Below are 20,318 nucleotides of genomic sequence, written 5' to 3'. Positions count from 1 at the left end.
CTCTATTACCCATTTAAAAGCCTTATTTCACCAGGAATGTACATACTTAGAAAATATTAACAACACTACATAACAGGGCAGAAAAAAATTCTACCCTACACTGCTGCTCAAATTGAGCAATAAACTCACAGAGCAAAGCACTTGTAGTGTACAAACTGGTTTTGACTTGCTTCACACTGGTGCAACTAAGGGAAATGAAATTAGGGGCAGGCAATCGAAGCAAAGGGTCAAGTAATTTGTGACTTCTCTTTACTGTTAGAAGTTAAAAGCAGATAGAAATTGACCAACAGATTATCACATTGAAAAAGGGGAATGGGGAGGCAACATGAAGAGTGGGTGGCTGTTCCTTTTAAGAAACCCTGTTGGGTGAGTTAAAGCGAAAAGATAAACCGCCTAGAGCTAGCACACTGCTGGGGATCTTGCATCACCCACATTCTTCTCTTAAGTATAACTAGATTTAGTAGCAATATATCTTATTTTAAGATAGTCCAAAATAGTAACACTTCAACTTCCTGGCAAAGATCAAGGTCAAAAAGATGTTACTTTCCTCAAAGGCTTCAGCCTGTAAATATTTGATTTATGGATACATCTAACAGGTTTAGTAATGCTATTTCCAAACAGCAACAAATCGTAATGGGAGAGGAAGGCAGAGGCTGCTTCAAGCAGGCAGGCAGCTATTGAACGTTCATTCTCCTTAGATCTTCACATTTAAACAGCACATCTTAAAAACATAGGCATCCCTGATTTTTTGTATTTGTATGTGTGTGCGTGTACGCCTACAGAAAGAAGACTGTGTTGAATACCCTGGGGCTAGAGTCACAGGTGGTTGTGAATCGTTGCCCTACTTGAGTGCTAGAAACTAACCTTGAGTCTTCTGGAAGGTCAAGCAAGTGCTCTTAGCTGCCACAGAGTGTCTCCAGCCCCAGTTCACTGTGATTTTTCACCCATTCCTAACACTCAATGTACTGTGAGCTGCACTCATCCCCTCTCCACACATAAATTTCACCCTCCTCAGAGACCCTGCTTTGAGGCTGCACATATCTGTGTGTCTGTGGGTCTCAGGATGTAGCCCAGATTTGCCTTATATTTGCAGTAATTTTCCTGCCCCAGCCTACAGGGTGTGAGAATGTATCTATGGGCCACCATGCCTGACTCTCACCAAGTTCTAGCAACTAAATCCTAACTGACACAGCCACTTCTGTCATCAAATATAGAAAAATAACCCAGTGTTTGACTAGAAGCTTCATTCCTATTGGCTAGCACAGTGCTCAAAGATATTATACATGCTACCAGAGGAGAAAAGTAATGTTACTGAATACAAACCCTGTGAGCTGTAACAGTGACCTGTGTGCAAGATAAACCCACAGGTAATAATGGCTCAAATAATATAAGAAAAACCAACCACTTACACTTACGTTTACTGGACTCAAGGCCTGCTCCATGAGATCGAACCTATTTTTGAAACTGTTAATGAGGCCAAGAACTTGAGACTACATAGGTAATGAGCTATAACATAATATCTATTATTCTCCTAAATGAATACAGCAATAAAATGAGTCCTAATAACATATTGTTATATGCATAGAACAGTGAGCACTCCACCCCATTAGAGAAGCTTCTTCTTGCAGTGAGGATAAGTAACAGAGATCCACAACAGGACAGTGCACAGAGTAGAGACTGGCACACTCTACCCTGACTGTCTTTATTACACCCTTGCCGCAAGACTCAGCACACTATGTAGAACAGGGCACAGATAATGAAACACAACAGGGCTGACGCACATGTGAACTCACAGAGCTATGACAATAAAGACAAAACCTGTCCAAGTTCAAGCCGGATAGATCCCAGAACAGAAAAGGAGAAATGGAAACTGAGTCTGATCCCTAACCAAGAATCTCTTGGCAACTGATAGCTGCCAGGAGAAGAAAAATCCATTTTCTTCCAGAAGTGATGCTGAGTATAGCAACCACACACTCCAGGTGAGTCCACTGTGGGGACAGAGGAAGGATCTGTTAAGGTTTGGGGGAGGGTAAAATATCATCAAATATTTTGTATGGAAATTTAAAAAGTAACCCTATTCTGTGAATGAGACCTGTATTAAATTATTAAATATGCTTTGTAGGTACTGCTATTTAATTTTGATTTCTTTTTTAAGAGACAGAGTCTCATGCAGTGTAGACTGTCCTTAAACTTGCTGTGTGCCTGAGAAGAAGCCTGAACTCTGGATCCTCCTGCCTTTCCCTGCCCAGTGCTGGGACGGGAAGGGATGGCTGCAGTCCCAGGCTTCACTACTGTTTTCCAATCTGTGATGCACTCATTCATTTTTCTTACAATCCCTCTAGTTTTTATTTTACTAAAAATCTAATTCATTAATTTCGTTACTTCATGGTTATTAGAGATGGTCCATGAGTTCCAATGAGTTTATATGCAAAATGTACTTTAAAACATAACTTGCCAAATGTCACAGCTTAGCAGCATAGTACACACTTAGCAGCACAGCAGAATATTGGCTTTTCATCCTTGCAATGGCATGGCTTTCTAGGAGGTGCAATTCTCAATAGTTAATCCTGCATATCTATTAATCTGACCTATGGCAACACCATACTATCTTGATTATTAAATCTCTACAGTAAATCTTAATAAAGTCAGTATTGTTATGACTACTATTAATCTTTTTTAATTACCCCCATTTGAGTGTTCTTGGGTTTTCTTGTATGTTTTAAAATCAACTTTTAAATTTCTGGGCTTGTTGGAAAATCTGCTAGGATTATAATTAGCCTGATTATAATTCATTTACAGGCTAATTTAGGGAGAAGTAACAATTTTGAGTTTTCAATCTATAAATGTAGAACTCTATTTGTTAAATCTTTTTCTATTACCTTCAATACCGCAATACATTGCTATATGGTGTTTTTCACATCTTTCAGTAATTTATTTCTATGTAATCCATGGATTTGGGGGGTGGGGAGGTTTAGAGACAGGGTTTCTCTGTGTAGCCCTGGATGTCCTGGAACTCACTCTGTAGACCAGGCTGGCCTTAAATTCAGAGATCTGCCTGCCTCTGCCTCCTGAGTGCTGAGATTAAAGGCCTGCACCATTATCACCTGGCCCATGATTTTTTTTTCTCTTAAATTTGTTTTAAATGGAGTTCCTATGTTAGTTTCCATATGTTCACTGTTTATACGTAAACCTAAGTAACTGTTTCTATACCAATCTCATATTTTACATAACATACAGATATTCTACTATAAGATTACATACAAGTTGTGAGTGTATGCATGCATGTCTCAGTTCCAGTCAAGGGGCCAGGGTTTCCTAAATCAAAGCGAAGGAATAATAAAACTTTGTTGAGAAACCTGGTGGTCAATTTTGTCAAGTTCTCCTCCTGTATCTGTTCACATGAATATATAATTTTTCCTTTATTTTGTAAACATGGTGAAAATAACTTTGAATTATTAGAATACACTCCTAGAGAAACCACAGTGGAACTTAGAATAGTACCTCTGAGCTCTTCTCCAAAAGCTTAGGCTTTAGGCTTCTAACTTCTCCCCTCCACCCAGCTCTGTCAAATAGGCTCTCAGTCTCTCGGGATCCTCCCTGCATGCTGGGCGTGGGGAAACTACATGCTCAGTTGACACAAGTAAGGTATTGCTGGGGACTGGCTGCAACACAAGCTAGAATGGATTTGTGGTTTATCTTCTCTGCTGCGTTTACTGTTCTCCAAGGTAGCAGGTCTAAACTGCAGACAATGTGGAGATATTTATGCTCTTTCTCTCCTCTTAGGATTTCCAACTCCTTTTTATTGATTTTTTAAAAAATAAATTGATGTATTTATTTTTAGTTTGGGGGACTGAACCTAGGGCTGTGTGCTTGCTATGCTAACACTCTACCACTTTTTGATGTCCCAGCCCTTCCAACTTCTCTTCTAACTTGTTGTGCCTTATAAACTTTCTGGCTCAAGGAGTCAGAATTGTCCCATTTCTCCGTCTCTAGTTTTTCCTCCTATCATTAAGGACCATGTAACAGGTTTGGGCCTCTAAAAAAATCTTACCCTTTAAATGAATTTTCAAAATATACGCTATTTAATTTTTTCATGTTACTGGTTACATAGAAATGATTTTGTATCTGAACATCCTGAGTACTTGGTGGTAGGTGCGCAGGTAAAAATAAACAAATTAATAACCAGAGTCTCGTGTTAATTATAAGGAACCTTCTAGTCAAAGGTGAGAGACCTCCTTATCCTTACACAGAGTCCTGGGAAGTAGGACACTTCATCTCAGATGCCTGAGTCATGCCATCATCAAGTCTACAGTTTCACATCTCTAAGTGGGATCTCCTCTGCTGCCATCTGGACTGTTAGAGTCTTTTCCCCTGAAGGTAGCCAATATGTCATTCTCTCTTCCTTCTCCCAAATTAACTTTATCAACTACGGATTTGCAAACCCCAGCAACATTGCTTATGGTAAAAATGAATCCTGCTTCATATATTGCATGTGGATGGTAGGACTCTGCACACGGTGGAAGACTACAGCTTTGTGCTTCTCCGGATGTGGACAACTGGGCATGTACTTTCAGTGGACTTGGTAAGGAATATTTATCAAACTACTGAAAAAGATACCTGTTCTTGTGCAACACAAGGAATTTTAGTGAAAACAAAACCAAACAAAACAAACAAAACCATAATCCTGCTGTGCATCTTGTCTCTGCACCTGAAGTGTCACTGGTTGGTAGAAGGCTAAGAACAGAAAAAAAGTGACTTACTGTTTCTTATATCTTTTAAAGAAAATCCAACGCTAAGTTTGGTTTATTTAGGCCATATGAATCTGACTGTCTAAAGAGACTACATGATTCTTTTCAACAAGCTTACCAGCGGGCTGTATAAGTTCTGAGTTTCCCCAGCACTGTTCTATGTAACGTGCTTTAGCTGGCCTTGGGTTGGTTGAGGTTGACTAGATAGGATCTTGTCTGCTACCCAGACACATTTTTCTCTTCCTGTTTTGTGTACATTTATAGATTTAACATGGGGACTGAGGTGAGGATCAGACTTTCCTAACATATGGAAGAACTGAAATTTAATCCCTCGACACCATAAAAAGCAATCAAACAAACAAACAACAACAAAAAACAAGTAGACAGACAGAAACAAATGAGACAGATTAAAAAAAAAAAAAAAAAAGAAAAGCTATTCAACATGAATTCCAAAGACGAGCATATTGGCAAATACTGCTTCCAGCACAGTGAAGTTGTACACATGCAAACACTGATTATTTCAAGTCTGTATAGGCTTGACTAAACTTTTCATTAAAAAGCTTTGTCCCCTCCCGACCCCAAGGTCTGTTACTTATGCTACATTTCAGGAATTTTTCTATTGTAATTAAAAATTCTCCAGTTCATCCACTGATGTTGCATTTCTATAGATGAGTGGACTGTCACCTATAGTTTTAATACAGGTTCTTGAGAGCTGGTCCCAAAATGTTTCCACCTAGCAGGGAGCCTATCTCAAACAGAGTAGGGTAAAAACTTTTTAATCAGTCCAAACATAGATGCCATGGATTTCCCTTCTAGCAAAGATTTTATATAATTGTAGAAGATAAATTTTGTCAGTTACTACTGATGCAAAGGCCACAATCTGTAACCAATTACCAACTAAATGGCTATTCTTTACATGTCAATTTAAGATATACATAAAATAACTGTTAGCAGTCTATTCCTTCAAAGAAGGTTGTGAATTATATGTGCTATGAATATCTCATGATTGAACCCACTGTTTTATGTAATTAATATATGCTAGTTGAAAACATCTCCAAAAAAACTGCTCCTCAGAAGACGAAGTCTGGAAGAGTTTCTCCATGGACTAAGCTCGGAAAGATAAAAAATATCTATTGGAAAAGCAGCAGACATCCTCAGGAGCTGGGGTCGAGGTACCTATAGCCAAGGCGGAACAGCACAAGAGGAAGCCAGGGAAAGGCCCTTCCCTTTGGCGTTGACAACCCACAGAACAGGAGCAAGGCAGCACTTCAAAAGAACTTCTGCTGTGGCCTCAGCTACACAACCAAAGACCCTAGTAAACTAAAACCAAAAGACAAGACTGCACACGGAAACCAGACAAATAAACTACTATGAGACTGGTAAGGAAATCTTGAATCAGATCTGAACAGAACTAGAAAGCTGAAAACCTTAGAGGAACCAACTTTGACAAAATCTTAGTGTACAGAACACTAAGATTCTACAATACTAAGAGCTATGTAAGACGTCAAGACTTAATCTATATATCTTTCTATAATAACTATTAATGGTCTTAATCTCTAACAAAAGACACAGTCCAGCAGACTAGATTTTAAAAATAGTATCCAAGAAACACACCTTGCCTTCAAAGCAATACACTATCTTAGAGTAGGATGGGAAAGGGCATTCTAGCTATTGGATATACTAAACACTCCAGCACAGTGGGAGAACTGACTTTTGCCATTTGTCCTCTGACATGCAAGTGCATGCATGTGTACATACACACACACCCCACAAATAAATGTAGTAATAATAATAATAATAAAGAGAAGATAGCAGAAGTTAATGAACAGAAATATAAAAAATACAATTAATGAAAGAAAAATTGGCTTAGGAAGATATGTCAAAATTAGAAGACAACATATTGGAAAAAGAAAATTACAGAGCAATCTCCTTAATAGACATAGACACAAATTTCATAAAAATATTTAAAAACTAAATTCAAGAACATGTCAAAAAGACCACTGTGATCAATGCAATTTCATTCCAGAGACTCAGGGATGTTTCAACATATAAAAACCAACAAATGCAATATATCACATAAACAGACCCAAGGACACAAATCACATGATAATTTCAATAGCCACAGAAAAGGCCTTTGGCAAGTTCAGCATTCTCTCAGGATAAAAACTATGAAAAAACTAGGAGTGGAAGAAACACATCTCAAAATACTAAGGGATACATAAGACATGTCAAACTCAGAATCAGTATCATTCTAAAAGAAGAAAAACTAGCATTTTCACTAAAATCGGGAACAAGACAAGGGAACACACTCTGTCCACTCCTATTGAGGACAGTGTTTGAAGTCCTAGCCAACACATTTGACAAGGGCAAGAGAAAAAGGGGATACACAGAGGAAAGGAAGGCTAGAAGCATTATCATTTACAGATGATATGAGTCTATACATAGTAATCCTACAGTGTCCACGAGAAAACTTCTGCAAAGGGCTAAGACACAAAACTAACATTAAAATTTTGTTCATATGGGTGTTTTGTCTACCTATGAGATGTAAAAGCTTCACCAGCTGTGTACTTCTGACAGGAATTTGTCTGCAATGTATTCTACCAAAAAATTAATAAACACAAAGAAATCAAACAACCCAATGAAAAGATGGGCTGTGGATTGGCATAGAGTTCTCAAAAGAAGAAATCAAATGGCCAATGAATATTTCTTCTAAGGTTACAGGGAAATGCAAAGCAAAACTACTTTGAGGTCCCATCCGACCCCAGTCAGAATGACTATCATCAAGAAAACAAATGATGCCAAATGCTGGCGAGGGTGTGCAGGAGGATGAAGCGTATCATTGCAGGTGGGAGTACACACTAATGCAGCCAGTGTGGAAATCCCACAAGAAAATCCTCAAGGAGCTAAACACAGAGTAGTTCTATGACCACAGCTCTCCCTCTCCTAGGCCAACAGGCAAAGGCTTCCATGTCATTGCAGGGTCATGGCACATCCACAGTTACTGCTCTGTTCAACAGCTGGGAAACGAATTCAATCCACGTGTTTTCATCCACTGATGCATAAATAATAAAAGTAGGAGTACATATTCATGACAGAATTTTATCAGGCTATAAAGCAAAATGAAAAAAATAGAATTTCAGGAATAAGTGAGGTGACCAAAGCACAGAACGACAAACGCCACCTGTCACCCCTTACACGCACATCTACTTAGACTGTGAGTTCAGCTTGTCTGCACAAGTTAAAAAGCTAAAAAAGGAGCAATTTGAGAAGGGATGGGAAGAGGCCTTAAGTAGGGGAAGTGATACCACAGCATATGTGACTTGAGCATAGTGGGGGATACTGGGGAGGGAAAGGTCTATGTGGGAATGGAACTGAGGGATGAGACATGAGGAGGTAAGGAGAAAAGCTAAAACAAAGAAGCCATACAGAAGCTACTATTTCATAAAGTAGCTAAAAGTAATAATTTAAATAAAAAAAGAGTTTGAAGAAAGATACCCTGTATGAATAGATAATATTATTCCCAGAAACCAGGGTTATTAAACAGTAACCCTAGTAACAGGGCATGGAATACTTCCTTCTAAGTTGTTGGTCAAGAAGATTCCAAAGAGCACCCCCCTCCCCCCCCCCAAAAAAAAACAATTCATACTATCACCATTATTGTTGGCTGCCCAGCAAAACAAGATGGCAATTCCTGCAGACATATTTATACTTTGGTTGTAGGACACAGAGCTATTAAGCTGGAAGTTACTGGAACTTCTTCCTTGCAGGCTACCTTTTAAAGTGCTAGAAGATACTATGTAGTCACTGGGAGAAAAAAAATTCACAGTTTTACACATCTGTGAACCTTCACACTACAGTATCAACCTACCAGCCAAGACATACCTGCTGGTGCAATGGCATGACTCTTATGGAGAGGTAAACAACGACTTTCTAATTGTATTTAAGGCCCGCCCTATAAGCAGAATTCACATCTGATACTGTAAACTGGCCAGAAGTGCATGGCTGGGAGGGTCATGGGTGCTCAAGGAGAACCTACTTTGCTAAATGGACTACTGCCTACAATGAGTGCTGATTACAGTCTTGGTGAGAGAAGCTGCTGTTTGCAGTGGATAACAATCAGTGCAGAAACTCGTAACTGGTCAAAGTGCTAATAAGTGACTGTTGAATTCTCAGCCCTACAGGGCCATCTATATTTCCTCCTTCAAAGCTCACAGAACATCGTGCAAAAGGCAACAGAAAGAATGCTAAGAGCCAGAGACAGACAGGAATGATATGCGCCATTATCTTCTGGACATGACAGGCACGGCTTCTGGACCCAGGAACTCAAAGCAGCAATGGATACTTGAGCAAGGCCTGTACAAGACTGGGCTCATCAACATTCCATCACAGATGAGAGAGAAGCTAGTGAGACCCTACTTCTCTCTGAGGAACTACAGGATGTTATTAGTTGCTGGGAGAGGGAGAGTCATATTCCTGTCACCCAGTCACTGGTTTCCCTTGCTCAGGAAATAACCTCCAAGACACACTCACTCAAGGAACATTTTAGAAAGAAAAGTTCACTGGGAACAGGAAAGAGTGAGAGGATAGTGGAAATAGTATGAGCAAAGCGCATTGCATACTGCAAGGTTTTCCCAACGAAACCCTCAAACAACCCAGGTTATTGCCAAGGCTACTGGTTTCTCTCCACAATCTGAAGGTAAGGCCCTATAGTTGAAGATAACACCTATGTAACTCACTAGTAACTCACGAACTTAGAAGAGTCAAGTTGGTGCCTATCTAGAGCTTACACCCCACTGACTGATGTCCATGGTACTGGGAAGTGCTCTACACACTATCAGAGGACAAAGTAAACACCAACTCAACTACAAAGCCTCGGATCTACAGTGGTGACCCGCCATAGTAGTACAAAAGGTGTGGGAATAACCCATCACTATCTAATTCGAACTAAGGTCCACTTCATTCGATGAAAGCCATGCTTGACATTGCCTGGGTAGCCAAGAACCTGAGACAAGATAGGCCACGGATCTAGGAGAAAACCAAATACTACTCTTTTGCTAAAGGAACATAGCAACAAAATGACTCCTAACAACATTCTGCTATACTCATAGACCAGTATCTTGCTCAGCCATTGTCAGAGAAGCTTCCTCCTGTGGTGGACGAGAATAGAGACCCACAACTAGAAAATGTGTTAGTTGTCCTAGACAATTTTCAAATTATTATACAAAAATGCTTAAGTTTCAAAAAACTTCTCAGGGGTTGGAGAGATGGCTCAGCAGTGAAGAGCACAAGGTCCCTCTCCTCACGACTCAGAGAACTCTACAGAAGAGGAATTAGGAAGACTGTAAGAGCCAGTAGGGTTGGAAGATACAAGGAAACAAAGCTTTCTAGGCACAACAGGACTGATTAGTGCTATAAATTCAGAAATTGTGGCTCTGGCCCGGATACCGGGGGCTCGGTCTCCCAGCCGATCTGCTCCCCTCTGGAAACTGAGTCCAGAGGCACCCTATGGAGGGCACTGATTGCAGAGCAGAAGGTAGGAGAACCTGCCCACAGCCCTAGGCCTTAGAAGCACAACTGGCAGTAGAGAGCCCCCCAGAGGGCACCTGCCAGCCAGACCCTGCCCCTGCGAAGAACCACTCCTCTTCCGCCTCTGGCCCGGATACCTGTGGCTCTAGCAGTCTTCCAGCTGATCTGTTCCCCTCTGGAAACTGAGTCCAGAGGCACCCTAGGGAAGGCACAGACCGCAGAGCTGCAGAGGCACCCAAGAGATGTCAAGGACCCTAGATCTGCAGGCATCCTAGAGAGGACACGGCCCACAGAGCAACAGAGCAGGGGACACCATATTCTGAAGCATCCTAGAGGAGCAACTACATTAAGAACAGCAAACACCTAGCTGGTCTACCACTGTGGAGACTCCATATCCTGAAATATCCTAGAGGAGCCACAGAACCCAGAGCACCTGGAGCTCAGGATTATAGAGTCATCTGTACCCCGAGGAGTTCTGATACAACCAAGATAACTGGAAAGTCAGACTCCAGTCAGAACCAGTGAGTGTGAGTAGAACTACAGCTAACCAAATGGTGAAAGGCAAGTGCAGGAATGTAAACAACAGAAACCAAAGTTACTTGGCATCACGAGAACCCAGTTCCCCCACCATAACAAGTCCTGAACACCACATCACACCAGAAAAGCAGGACTCAGAATTAAAATCACTACTCATGATGATGATGGAGGACTTTAAAAAGGACATAAACAACTCTCAAAGAATTTGAGGAGAACGAAGGTAAACAGATAGAAGCCCTTAAAGAAACGCAAGAAAACACAACCAAACAGGTGAAGGAATTACACAAAACCGTCCAGGATCTAAAAATTGAAGTAGAAACAATAAAGCAATCTCAAAGGGAGACTACCCTGGAGATAGAAAACCTAGGAAAAAGATCAGGAGTCATAGATTGCAAGCATCACCAACAGAATACAAGAGAGAGAAGAGAGAATCTCATGTGCAGAAGATACCATGGAAAATATAGACACAACGGTCAAAGAAAATATGAAATGTAAAAAAGTCCTAACTTTTGGGGCCATCAGGAGACCATTCCACCTGGGTATTCATCCCATGTACAGCCACCTAAGCTAAACACTGTTGTGGATGGCTGGAAGTGCTTAAAGTGAGGAACATGATATAGCTGTCTCCTTAGAGGTCTGCTAAAGACTAACACACTCAGAGGACGATGCTCACAGTTAACCACTGATATGATCAGGGGTTTCCCAATGGAGAACTTAGTGAGAGGACTGAAGGAGCAGAAAGGGTTAGTGACCCTAGGTGGAAAGCAACAATACCAAACAACCAGAGGCCCCCAGGGTCTAAACCACCAGCCTGGGAACACATAGGGAGGGACCCAAGACTCCAGCGGTATATGTAGGGGAGGATGGTCTTGTCGGGCATAGGTGGGAGAGGAATTTCTTGGTCCCATAAAAAAATAAACACAGAGTGGGGGGAATGTGAGGGTGGGGAGGGGATAGTGGGGGAAGGGGTAGGTGCAGTCACAGCCTCATTGAAGCATGAGGAGGGGGATGGGATAGGAGGTTTCTGGGTAGTGGGAGGAAGTGGGGTAAGGGGATAAAATCTGAAATGTAAATATTACAACCAATTTTAAAAAGGGAAACAAAAAAAGAAAAGCTGTTAGAACCAACATCTTTAAAAAAAATATCAGCCCCCTAGGGAGAAAAATTTTTTTTTCTTGATACTAAAACTTGTTCTGAGAATTGTATATTGCAGAATACACAGCCTTGGTGTATCTACTCATCAAGCAAGCTGAGCAGACCTGCCCAAACCTCCAATATCCTGGAATTCCATCTGGATTCAGTGAAGACACAGCCTCAGAGGCTTATCAACTTACTCTTCCCCCCACCCCCACCCCTCTTCTAATATCTCAACACCCGTAATCAGCTTGAAGAAGTTAAAGAAGAGTCAGCGCTCCTATTCCCTGGGCTTGGGGACTAATGTGGTTAATAATGGTCTGTCTTTCTAGGGAAAAGTAGTGGTTTTATTGGAACAGGGAGGATTAGCTAGGACTTATTGCATAGCCATAACCTATTGGTAGAAATCTCTATAATTATTATCAAGATGAAGTTATAATTTCTTAAATGGTACAAAATTTACTTTGATTTCAAATTTAAGGTTTTCATTGGTATGAGCTTCTTATTAATATAAAAGTGAGATGAATATTGATACTCTCATGGGCATTGTGCCTGTATAACACATTTAGAAATACAAGGCCTAGACCCAGTCATTCTTTAACTTTTTTAACTGATTTGGGATGGTTAACCTATGAGTTAAGGGACTATAGCAAATTCATGGCTTTGAGTTTATTGTTAGGAGGTTTCCCATATTTTATTTAGAAATAGCTGAGAGGAGTGAACAGACAACAGTCCAGGTTACCTTACATGGATAGTTGGTTTTCAAAACATCAGAAGTCCATAGAATTGACGCTACAAATATTTATATATTAATGTCCATTCTGATTAGAGACCTGTCTGCTCCTGACAGCTTCCTGTTGTGGATTCTAAGAAGAAATTGAGCATCCTTGGAGTTACTCCAGTTGTGTGGTGACAGCCACTAGGCAAGAATTGCCTCTTTCCATCTACAGACAAATTACTGTCCAGAAAAGGACATACATGCAGAATAGTCGACTGATTATATCTGCCTAGACAGAGTAATCAGCCCTTAATAATCCTGCATCACTAAGGTCTGTCAGATGATTCTGGGCCAGAAGGCTGAAGATTTGATGCTCCAACGTTCGGTAGTATAGGGGCTTTTCAGGTGTTCAGAGGTCTCTATAAATTGGCTAAGTTTTAGAAGCTATGTTTAGTGCTTCCCATAACTTCAGTTAACTCAGTCATTCTGGATTTCTGACGGGGTTGAAGACCTATAGTCTCATAGCCAATCCTGGCTATTTACTTTGAGAGAAAAGATCTGAGTAGATGGTTTTCAGCTGACATTCATTCTAAAGCAAAAAAAAAAAAAAAAAAAAAAAAAAAAAGCCAGGATCGAAAGTAAGTATTTTAGTTAGAAGAGATGTTCTGGTTAGTCAGCAAAATGATGGACTGGGTGTTAGGACTATCTTGTACCTCACTGGTACAATTAGGATTAAGTATGTTCTAATTGTATTTTGAGAGAAAAGTTTTACTTTAACAGGAAGAGTGATATGTAGGAGGAGCTAAGTGGGAAGGAGTACTGAGAGGAAGAGATGGAGTAAGGAGAGAAGATGAAGGAGAGGAGAAGCTAGGTGATGAGAGAGAGAAAAAGAGAGGGGGCATGGAGGCAGATGTTCACATGTCTCCACCAGTCAAAGATAGTTTTTATATCTAGGTTGGGTATTGGGTTACACTTCTGATTGAGCATTACCAAATTTATAAATCCTTTGATTAACATTTAAAAAAATTGTATAAAAGCAAAAAGGAAAGGGGGGCATGGGACAGGGGTTTTCTAGGGAGGGGAAATGGGGAAAGGGGATGGCATCTTAAATGTAAATAAAATTAAAAAAGAATCTCTTCCTTCACAAAACTTAACAAAACAATCTGCAATTCTGTATATAAGGAGGTCTTTATTTCATCATTTTCCTGCCTGGAATTCCAGCTCCAGGGGACCCTCTTCAGACCTCCACAGGCACCTGCACATGCACACAGAGACATCACATAGACACAGACACTTACACAGACATGCAACATTTATACACACAGGGACATACAATTCAATACATAGACACAGATACATACATACAACACACAGACATACATAGAAGATACACACATACAAAAAAAAAAAAAAGAAAGAAAGAAAAGAAAAAAAGAAAGAAATTGTGGCAGCACAGCATGCAGAGGCCGGTACAAATCTAAGCCAGATGGAAGCCAAGTGTTGTGAGGGGAAGTAGACACAAGCCTCCATTCTAGCCCCAAAGCTATCTCCAACTGATAATCGGTCCCAAAGGAAAAATTAGTTTTCTCTGATGGTGTCTCACTGGGGATACAAACCACACTTAAGGACAGGTCCCATGCCCAGCCATAGAGGGTCAACACAAAACGACCCCAATAGAGAATTTGGAGAATTTTTATGTGTCACAATGTTTTGTCTGAGCCTCTATTTTCCCCCTACACATCTTTTGCGTATATATTACTGTTTTTATGGGATTTCTGTCTGCAAATATATATGTTTCAGCAGCTATATGTGCTTTTTTGTGTTTTGTGTTTCTTTGACATTTTTTCTCTCTGTTTTGTCTTATTTTGATTTGTTCTTAACTTATTTCATTTTTCATTATTACAATTTTAGATTCCTGTTTTTATGAGAAAAAGAAAGGGACTTAGGTAGATGGGGAAGTAGGACCAGGGAAGAGTTGGAAGAAGGAAGATCATAATCAGAATATAACACATGAAGAAAAACGTTTTCAATAAAAATAAAGTAGTGTGCTGCTCACATCATTAGGAAATGCAATGCATGCTAGCATTTATTACTAGGGAACATACTACTAAAATAAATATAATAGCCCAAAGGAGATACAGGAAAGGGACTGATAACGAAAATTATATTGCATTTTAAAAAAGGAACAATAATATATAGTTTTAATTTTAAAATTAGGATCTGCAGGCTCATTCATTTACTTGCCTGGTTAATTCATAAGGACTATTATTCTAAAATGAAAACAGAACATTTTTCAAATTACTCTAGGAAAACAAAATGCTTACATTGAAAGAAAATTCTCAAGGACTGGAGAGACGGCTCAACAGTTGAGAGCACTGGCTGCTCTTGCAGAGGACCCAGCTTCAATTCCCAGCACCCACACAGCAACTCACAACTGTCTCTATGCTGGTTCCAGCAACTCTGGCACTCTCTTCTAGCCTCTGCAAATATAGGAATGCGTGCGGTGCACAGATGAACATGCAGGAAAAACCCCTGTACACTAAAATCTTTTTAAAATTTAAAAAACAGGGGCTGGAGAGATGGCTCAGTGGTTAAGAGCACCATCTGCTCTTCCAGAGGTGCTGAGTTCAATTCCCATGGTTACATGGTGGCTCGCAACCATCTGCAATGAGATCTGATGCCCTCTTCTGGTGTGTCTGAAGACACCGACAGTGTACTCACATAAAATAAATAAATCTTTAAAAAAAAATTTAAAAAGAGTGGCAAAATGTTAGAGGGAAAAATAAATAAGAAAGGCCTGGAAATTGTGTAGGTGAAGCTAAGTATGGCAGCTATCAGGACGGAGACAGTCTTACAGCTGTGTGTTTATTTACATGGGTATGTAAGCATGAAGGTAGCTGCATGTACATGTACCAGTGCAGGTGGATATGGGAGCCGAAAGTCACCATCAGTCGTCTTTCTCAGCTCTGACTGCGCCTGGAGCTTGCTGACCTGGCGTGGTCTCCTCAGCACTGAGATTACAGACACAAGGCTCTGTGTTTCTGGAGAATGAACCCAGGTTGTTATACTTGTGTGGCAGGCACCTGAATGATGGAGCCATTGCCTCAGCACTGCAAATAGCTACTAAAAAGCAAATGTTATAGGGCTAAATTAAAAAATGATATCTATAAGAGACGTACTTAAGCAGAGATGGGTTAAAAAATGAAATAGTAAATGCGACAAGTGAATGAGACACACGTTACAATACCAACACCAGACAAGACTTCAAGGCAGAATGTATAAAACGGAGCCAGAGGAGACACACTAGGATGAGGTTACAAAACTGTTTTTTTGGACTAAATACTTGACGACATAAGTCCTTTATCTTTAACAGATTAACTACACAAAGGATAAGAATATAAACAGGTTAATTTCTAGAAAATTAACAAAAATATATCAACTGTTTTAACTACAAAAAAAACCAAAACCAAAACAAAACAAAACAAAACAAAAAACTTCAGTAGAATGGTTTTTGAAAACTCAAACCAAAGGGACACAGAATCTCATTTGAATTTGATTAGAAGAAAGCAAGGTAGAAAGCACATGTAAAACATACTCTCTTAAATTCCTGTGAGTTAAAAACGAAATCAAGCCTTGATTAGAAATCAAGTTAGAAGCTAATTAGTCACAAATTAGAAAATAAACATCAGGTTCAGCGCTAACTCGGCCCACACCTGGTTCAGCTAATGTAGCTAACGCGGTCCAGCTAACGCGGCTAATGCAGCCCACACCTGGTTCAGAGCTAACGAGGCCCACCTGTAATTTTTGCGGCCTTCTCCTCTTGGTTCACTCGGTTTTCATCGTCATCCTCATTATCTTCTTCGAAATCATCTAAATTGCCAATGTCAGCCTGCTTCATACTCATTAAGCTAGCCAAGCTCTGCATATCTTCATCCCTGTATGAAAGTAGTCAAAATGTAATATACAGCTTATTAAATGACATTACTTGAAAAATAATTAGAAAATACATGTTAACATTTCTAATCTGAAAAATTTAAATTTAAAACACTCCAAAATCTAAAGCACCCTGAAACCCCAAGCTTTCCATACTGATGAGGTGTCACAATGTGGAAAACTTCAACATGACATGTGACAGGCTGCAGTCAAAGCTCAGGTGTGCTAGAAACACTGTAGAAACTCCTTAGGCCACATATGTAAGGTAAGCATGAAATGTAAATGTCACTGTACTGAGACTTGGGTCCCATTGCTAAGATATCCTTATGTGTATGAAAATACCGCAAAACCTGGAAAAAAATGAAATCTGAAAACTTCTAGAACTAAGCATTTTGGATAATGGATATACAATACATAATATTATTAACATAGTCTTCCTTTCTGTAAAATGAGTACACTTCTCAAGTTATGTAAGAATATTTTTTAAAACTAAGAATTTTAAACATCTCATAACTTTCTTAATGGCATGTTCAAAGCATCAAGACTAAACCCTTAACTGGTAAGATTTAGCAGGTACTTATGCTGGTGCCCTGCCGAAGACAAATGGTTTCTGCAGAGAAATCAAGTACAGTTTCTTGAGCATTAAGTCTAGAAACAAAACCTTGTATTATGAAACAAAAGCACAGCCCACAAGTTAGATAAATCTCAACTTTAGAATAAAACTTGGAGCGAGACAGATGGCTTAGAGGTTAAGAGCACTGGCTGCTCTTGAGACAACCCAGGTTCAATTCTCAGCACCCACATGGCAGCTCACAACCATCTGTAACTCCAGTCCCAAAGGATCTAACGCCCTTTTCTGACCTTTGAAAGTATCAGGCATATCCATGGTGCACAGACATATATGCAGACAAACACACGCATGAAAGAATAAAAGACATTTAAAAAACTAAAGTAAAACAACTTACAAAAGGAATTGGAACAGGAATTCTTAATTGGAAACCATGAACCACTGTGGATGTGTGGGCTGGAAGGAAGCTAGTGGTGAACTCCCCAAACCATGCTTACTGTCATGTGCAAGTTCCCGTGAGCCACAGGCCCTAAAGGGAACAACTACAACTGAAACGGACATTCCATGGCAGGTTCTGGGCTTCTCAAGACACACAGATGAAGCCCTTATCTAATTATAAATGAAATGATATATTTGTGATAAGATATGAATTTTATCTCAAAATATTTAAGAATATAAATTTATAAAGTTTATATTAAATATCTTGAGACAAATCACTTGTTTTCCTGATCAGTTATTTTTACCTTAAATCTCACTAAACAGAACATTTTAATGCTGTACAAATTTTCAATTTTGTATACTCCCTCTAAATTCAGACAGAAAAAATAAATTAAAATACTGTTGTTTTATAACCTTTATTAATTTGATTTTCTATATGATATAGCTTTGCAAACTAAGTCAATTATGGAAATTCTTCACATTTTATTTTGCAGTTAACAAAATTATTTCCCTCTTTTTAAACAAATTTCCTGATAGTCTACATGAACAAGAAAAGTTGTATTACTTCCTCTATGAGTGTCTTCCACATTGTCAGTTGTTGGTAATGGATAGTAGGCCAGCCAAGGCACAACAGCTGTAATCTTAGCCCGGGAGGTAACGGCAAGGGACAGCATATAATAAGTTCAAGTACAGTGTGGTTCACATAGCAAGTTCCAGGCCAACCAAAGCCAAACAACTAGACCCCATTCTTAGAAAATAAAATCAAATAAATCAACAGTAATGATAATGATAGTAATAATAATCCAGACACATGTTCAAACAAATCATTCTTCAGATATAACTTGCTTAACTTTGCCACTTAAATTTTCCCACATTTCAAAGCTCATCGCTGTTCCGGGGGATAGTAAGGAAGGGGCGATAAAGGGAGCTCTCAAAGAATCCTCTTCATGTTAAATTGAGACTTGGTTTAAATGAACTGTTTCTTACCCGGACAGCCTTGAGTGGTGCCACCCACTGACTGCTTCTGTCAGTGGAAGAAATACTACCCTTGGAGGATCTCTGGTTTCTTCTCTCTCTTCCTCCATTTCCTTTCCTCTGGATTACACTTCAGGGTAAGATCTATTTTTTCCTCAATGTTTACAGTTGAGAAGAAAGCCTAGGGTGCATCCATCCTCAACCACCGAGCTAACCACACTCACCTGGAACGCACTCTCACTCAGCCATTGCCCTGGAGACCAGTACCAAACATCTCACTTTGAGTGAGACACAGAAACAGCCTTATCAGTCAAACAGATGTGACCAATTATAGAAACCACAGTCTACTGGGCTAACTACGTGCAGGACTGTGGTTCAGACTGGACCATGTTTCTCCCTTATCTTTTCTAGGAAACTCTCAGCATAGCATTCCCATTTATCCTGCCCCTCGTCTCCTCTCCTCCAAGTACAGATTCTTGCATTGCATGGATCACATGTACTTATTACTGACTTGATTATCGGCAACAAGTGCTTATTCAGCACTTAAGAAGTCATGTTTCTGGTTTTGTTTTGCTTTTTGAAAAAGGCATTGTGTTGGTTACTTTTTGTCAACTTGACACAAACCACAGTCACTTGTGAAAAAGAAACCTCTACCAAGGAATTGTCTCCATCAGACTGGCTAGTAGGCAAGTCTGTGGAGCATTTTCTTGATTAATGACTGATGTGGAGGGCCCAGCTCCTGTAGGTGGGACCACTTCCAAGCAAGTGGGCCTGAGTTGTATAAGGAAGTAGGCTGAGAAGCTCTACTAGCACCTGACTGAGACAGATGCAGATAGTTTCAGCCAACAATTCGGCTGAGCCTGGGGACCCCAATGGAAGAGTTAGGAGAAGAACTGAAGGAGCTGAACTGGCTTGCAACCCCACAGGAAGAACAACAATATCGACTAACCAGACCCCTCAGAGCTCCCAGAGACTAAACCACCAACCAAAGAGCATACATGAGTGGGTCCATGGCTCTTACTACATATGCAGCAGAGGACTTCCTTGTCTGGCCTCATTGGGAGGGGAGGCCCTTGGTCCTGTGGAGGCTTGCTGCCCCCAGAGAGGGGGGATACTAGAGGGGGAAGTGAGAGTGGGTGGGAGGGTGGGGGAGCACCCTCTTAGAGGTGAAAGAGAGCAGGAAGGGAGAGGGGAGGCTTGTGGAGGGCGGACCAGGAAGGGGGACAACATTTGAAATATAAAGAAATAAAAGAATTAATAATAATAAAAAAGAAAGCTAGATAGAAGGCTGAGAAGGTCAAGAAGAGCAAACCCAGGAGCTGTTTCTCCATGGCTTCTGCTTCAACTCCTGCCTTCGTAAGTTCATGCCTGGCTTAACTTGAATGATGGCCTGTAACCTGTGTCCATCAACGCTTTCCTCCTGAAAGCTGCTTTGGGCCACTGTTGTACCATACCATCCACTAAGACGAGAGTGCACTGTTTAGAAGCCCAACGTGAAGGGAGTCACTTACGTTGCTTTTCCTTCCCGAAGAAAGATGCATGACAATGAGAACTGGAGGGTAGCAGACACGACTTTCTTAGACAGTGGCTTGAACTTCAACTTGACATCAGTTTGCGTCGGCATGGGGCTTGCATACTGTTTCATATTAATGTTGCTGGTGGCGAGAGCTTTCCTCCGACCAGAAGGGGATTCCTGGAACATAAAAAATAATTATGTAGTTTGGAATTATTTTATAGCCAA

The 20,318-nt window shown here is 40.2% G+C and overlaps 1 protein-coding gene across 11 annotated transcripts in view; it reads right to left on the bottom strand.

The window, feature by feature from the left end:
• Ehbp1 (EH domain binding protein 1) overlaps nucleotides 1–20,318 on the bottom strand; it is a 280,423-nt gene that overhangs the window by 150,296 nt on the left and 109,809 nt on the right. For all 11 annotated transcript variants that reach the window (XM_076938043.1, XM_076938041.1, XM_034508576.2 and 8 more), the window contains 2 exons: nucleotides 20,089–20,270; nucleotides 16,459–16,598 (listed from right to left, as the gene is read on the bottom strand). In XM_076938043.1, the coding sequence (XP_076794158.1) occupies nucleotides 16,459–16,598; nucleotides 20,089–20,270 (322 nt within the window). The remainder of the gene's footprint in view (nucleotides 1–16,458; nucleotides 16,599–20,088; nucleotides 20,271–20,318) is intronic.

This window comes from Arvicanthis niloticus, chromosome 7 (assembly GCF_011762505.2).
Source record: "Arvicanthis niloticus isolate mArvNil1 chromosome 7, mArvNil1.pat.X, whole genome shotgun sequence".
In the NCBI taxonomy this organism is placed as follows: Eukaryota; Metazoa; Chordata; class Mammalia; order Rodentia; family Muridae; genus Arvicanthis; species Arvicanthis niloticus.
The sequence above is the reverse complement of the archived record's forward strand: the minus strand, read 5'-3'. Positions and strand labels throughout refer to the sequence as shown.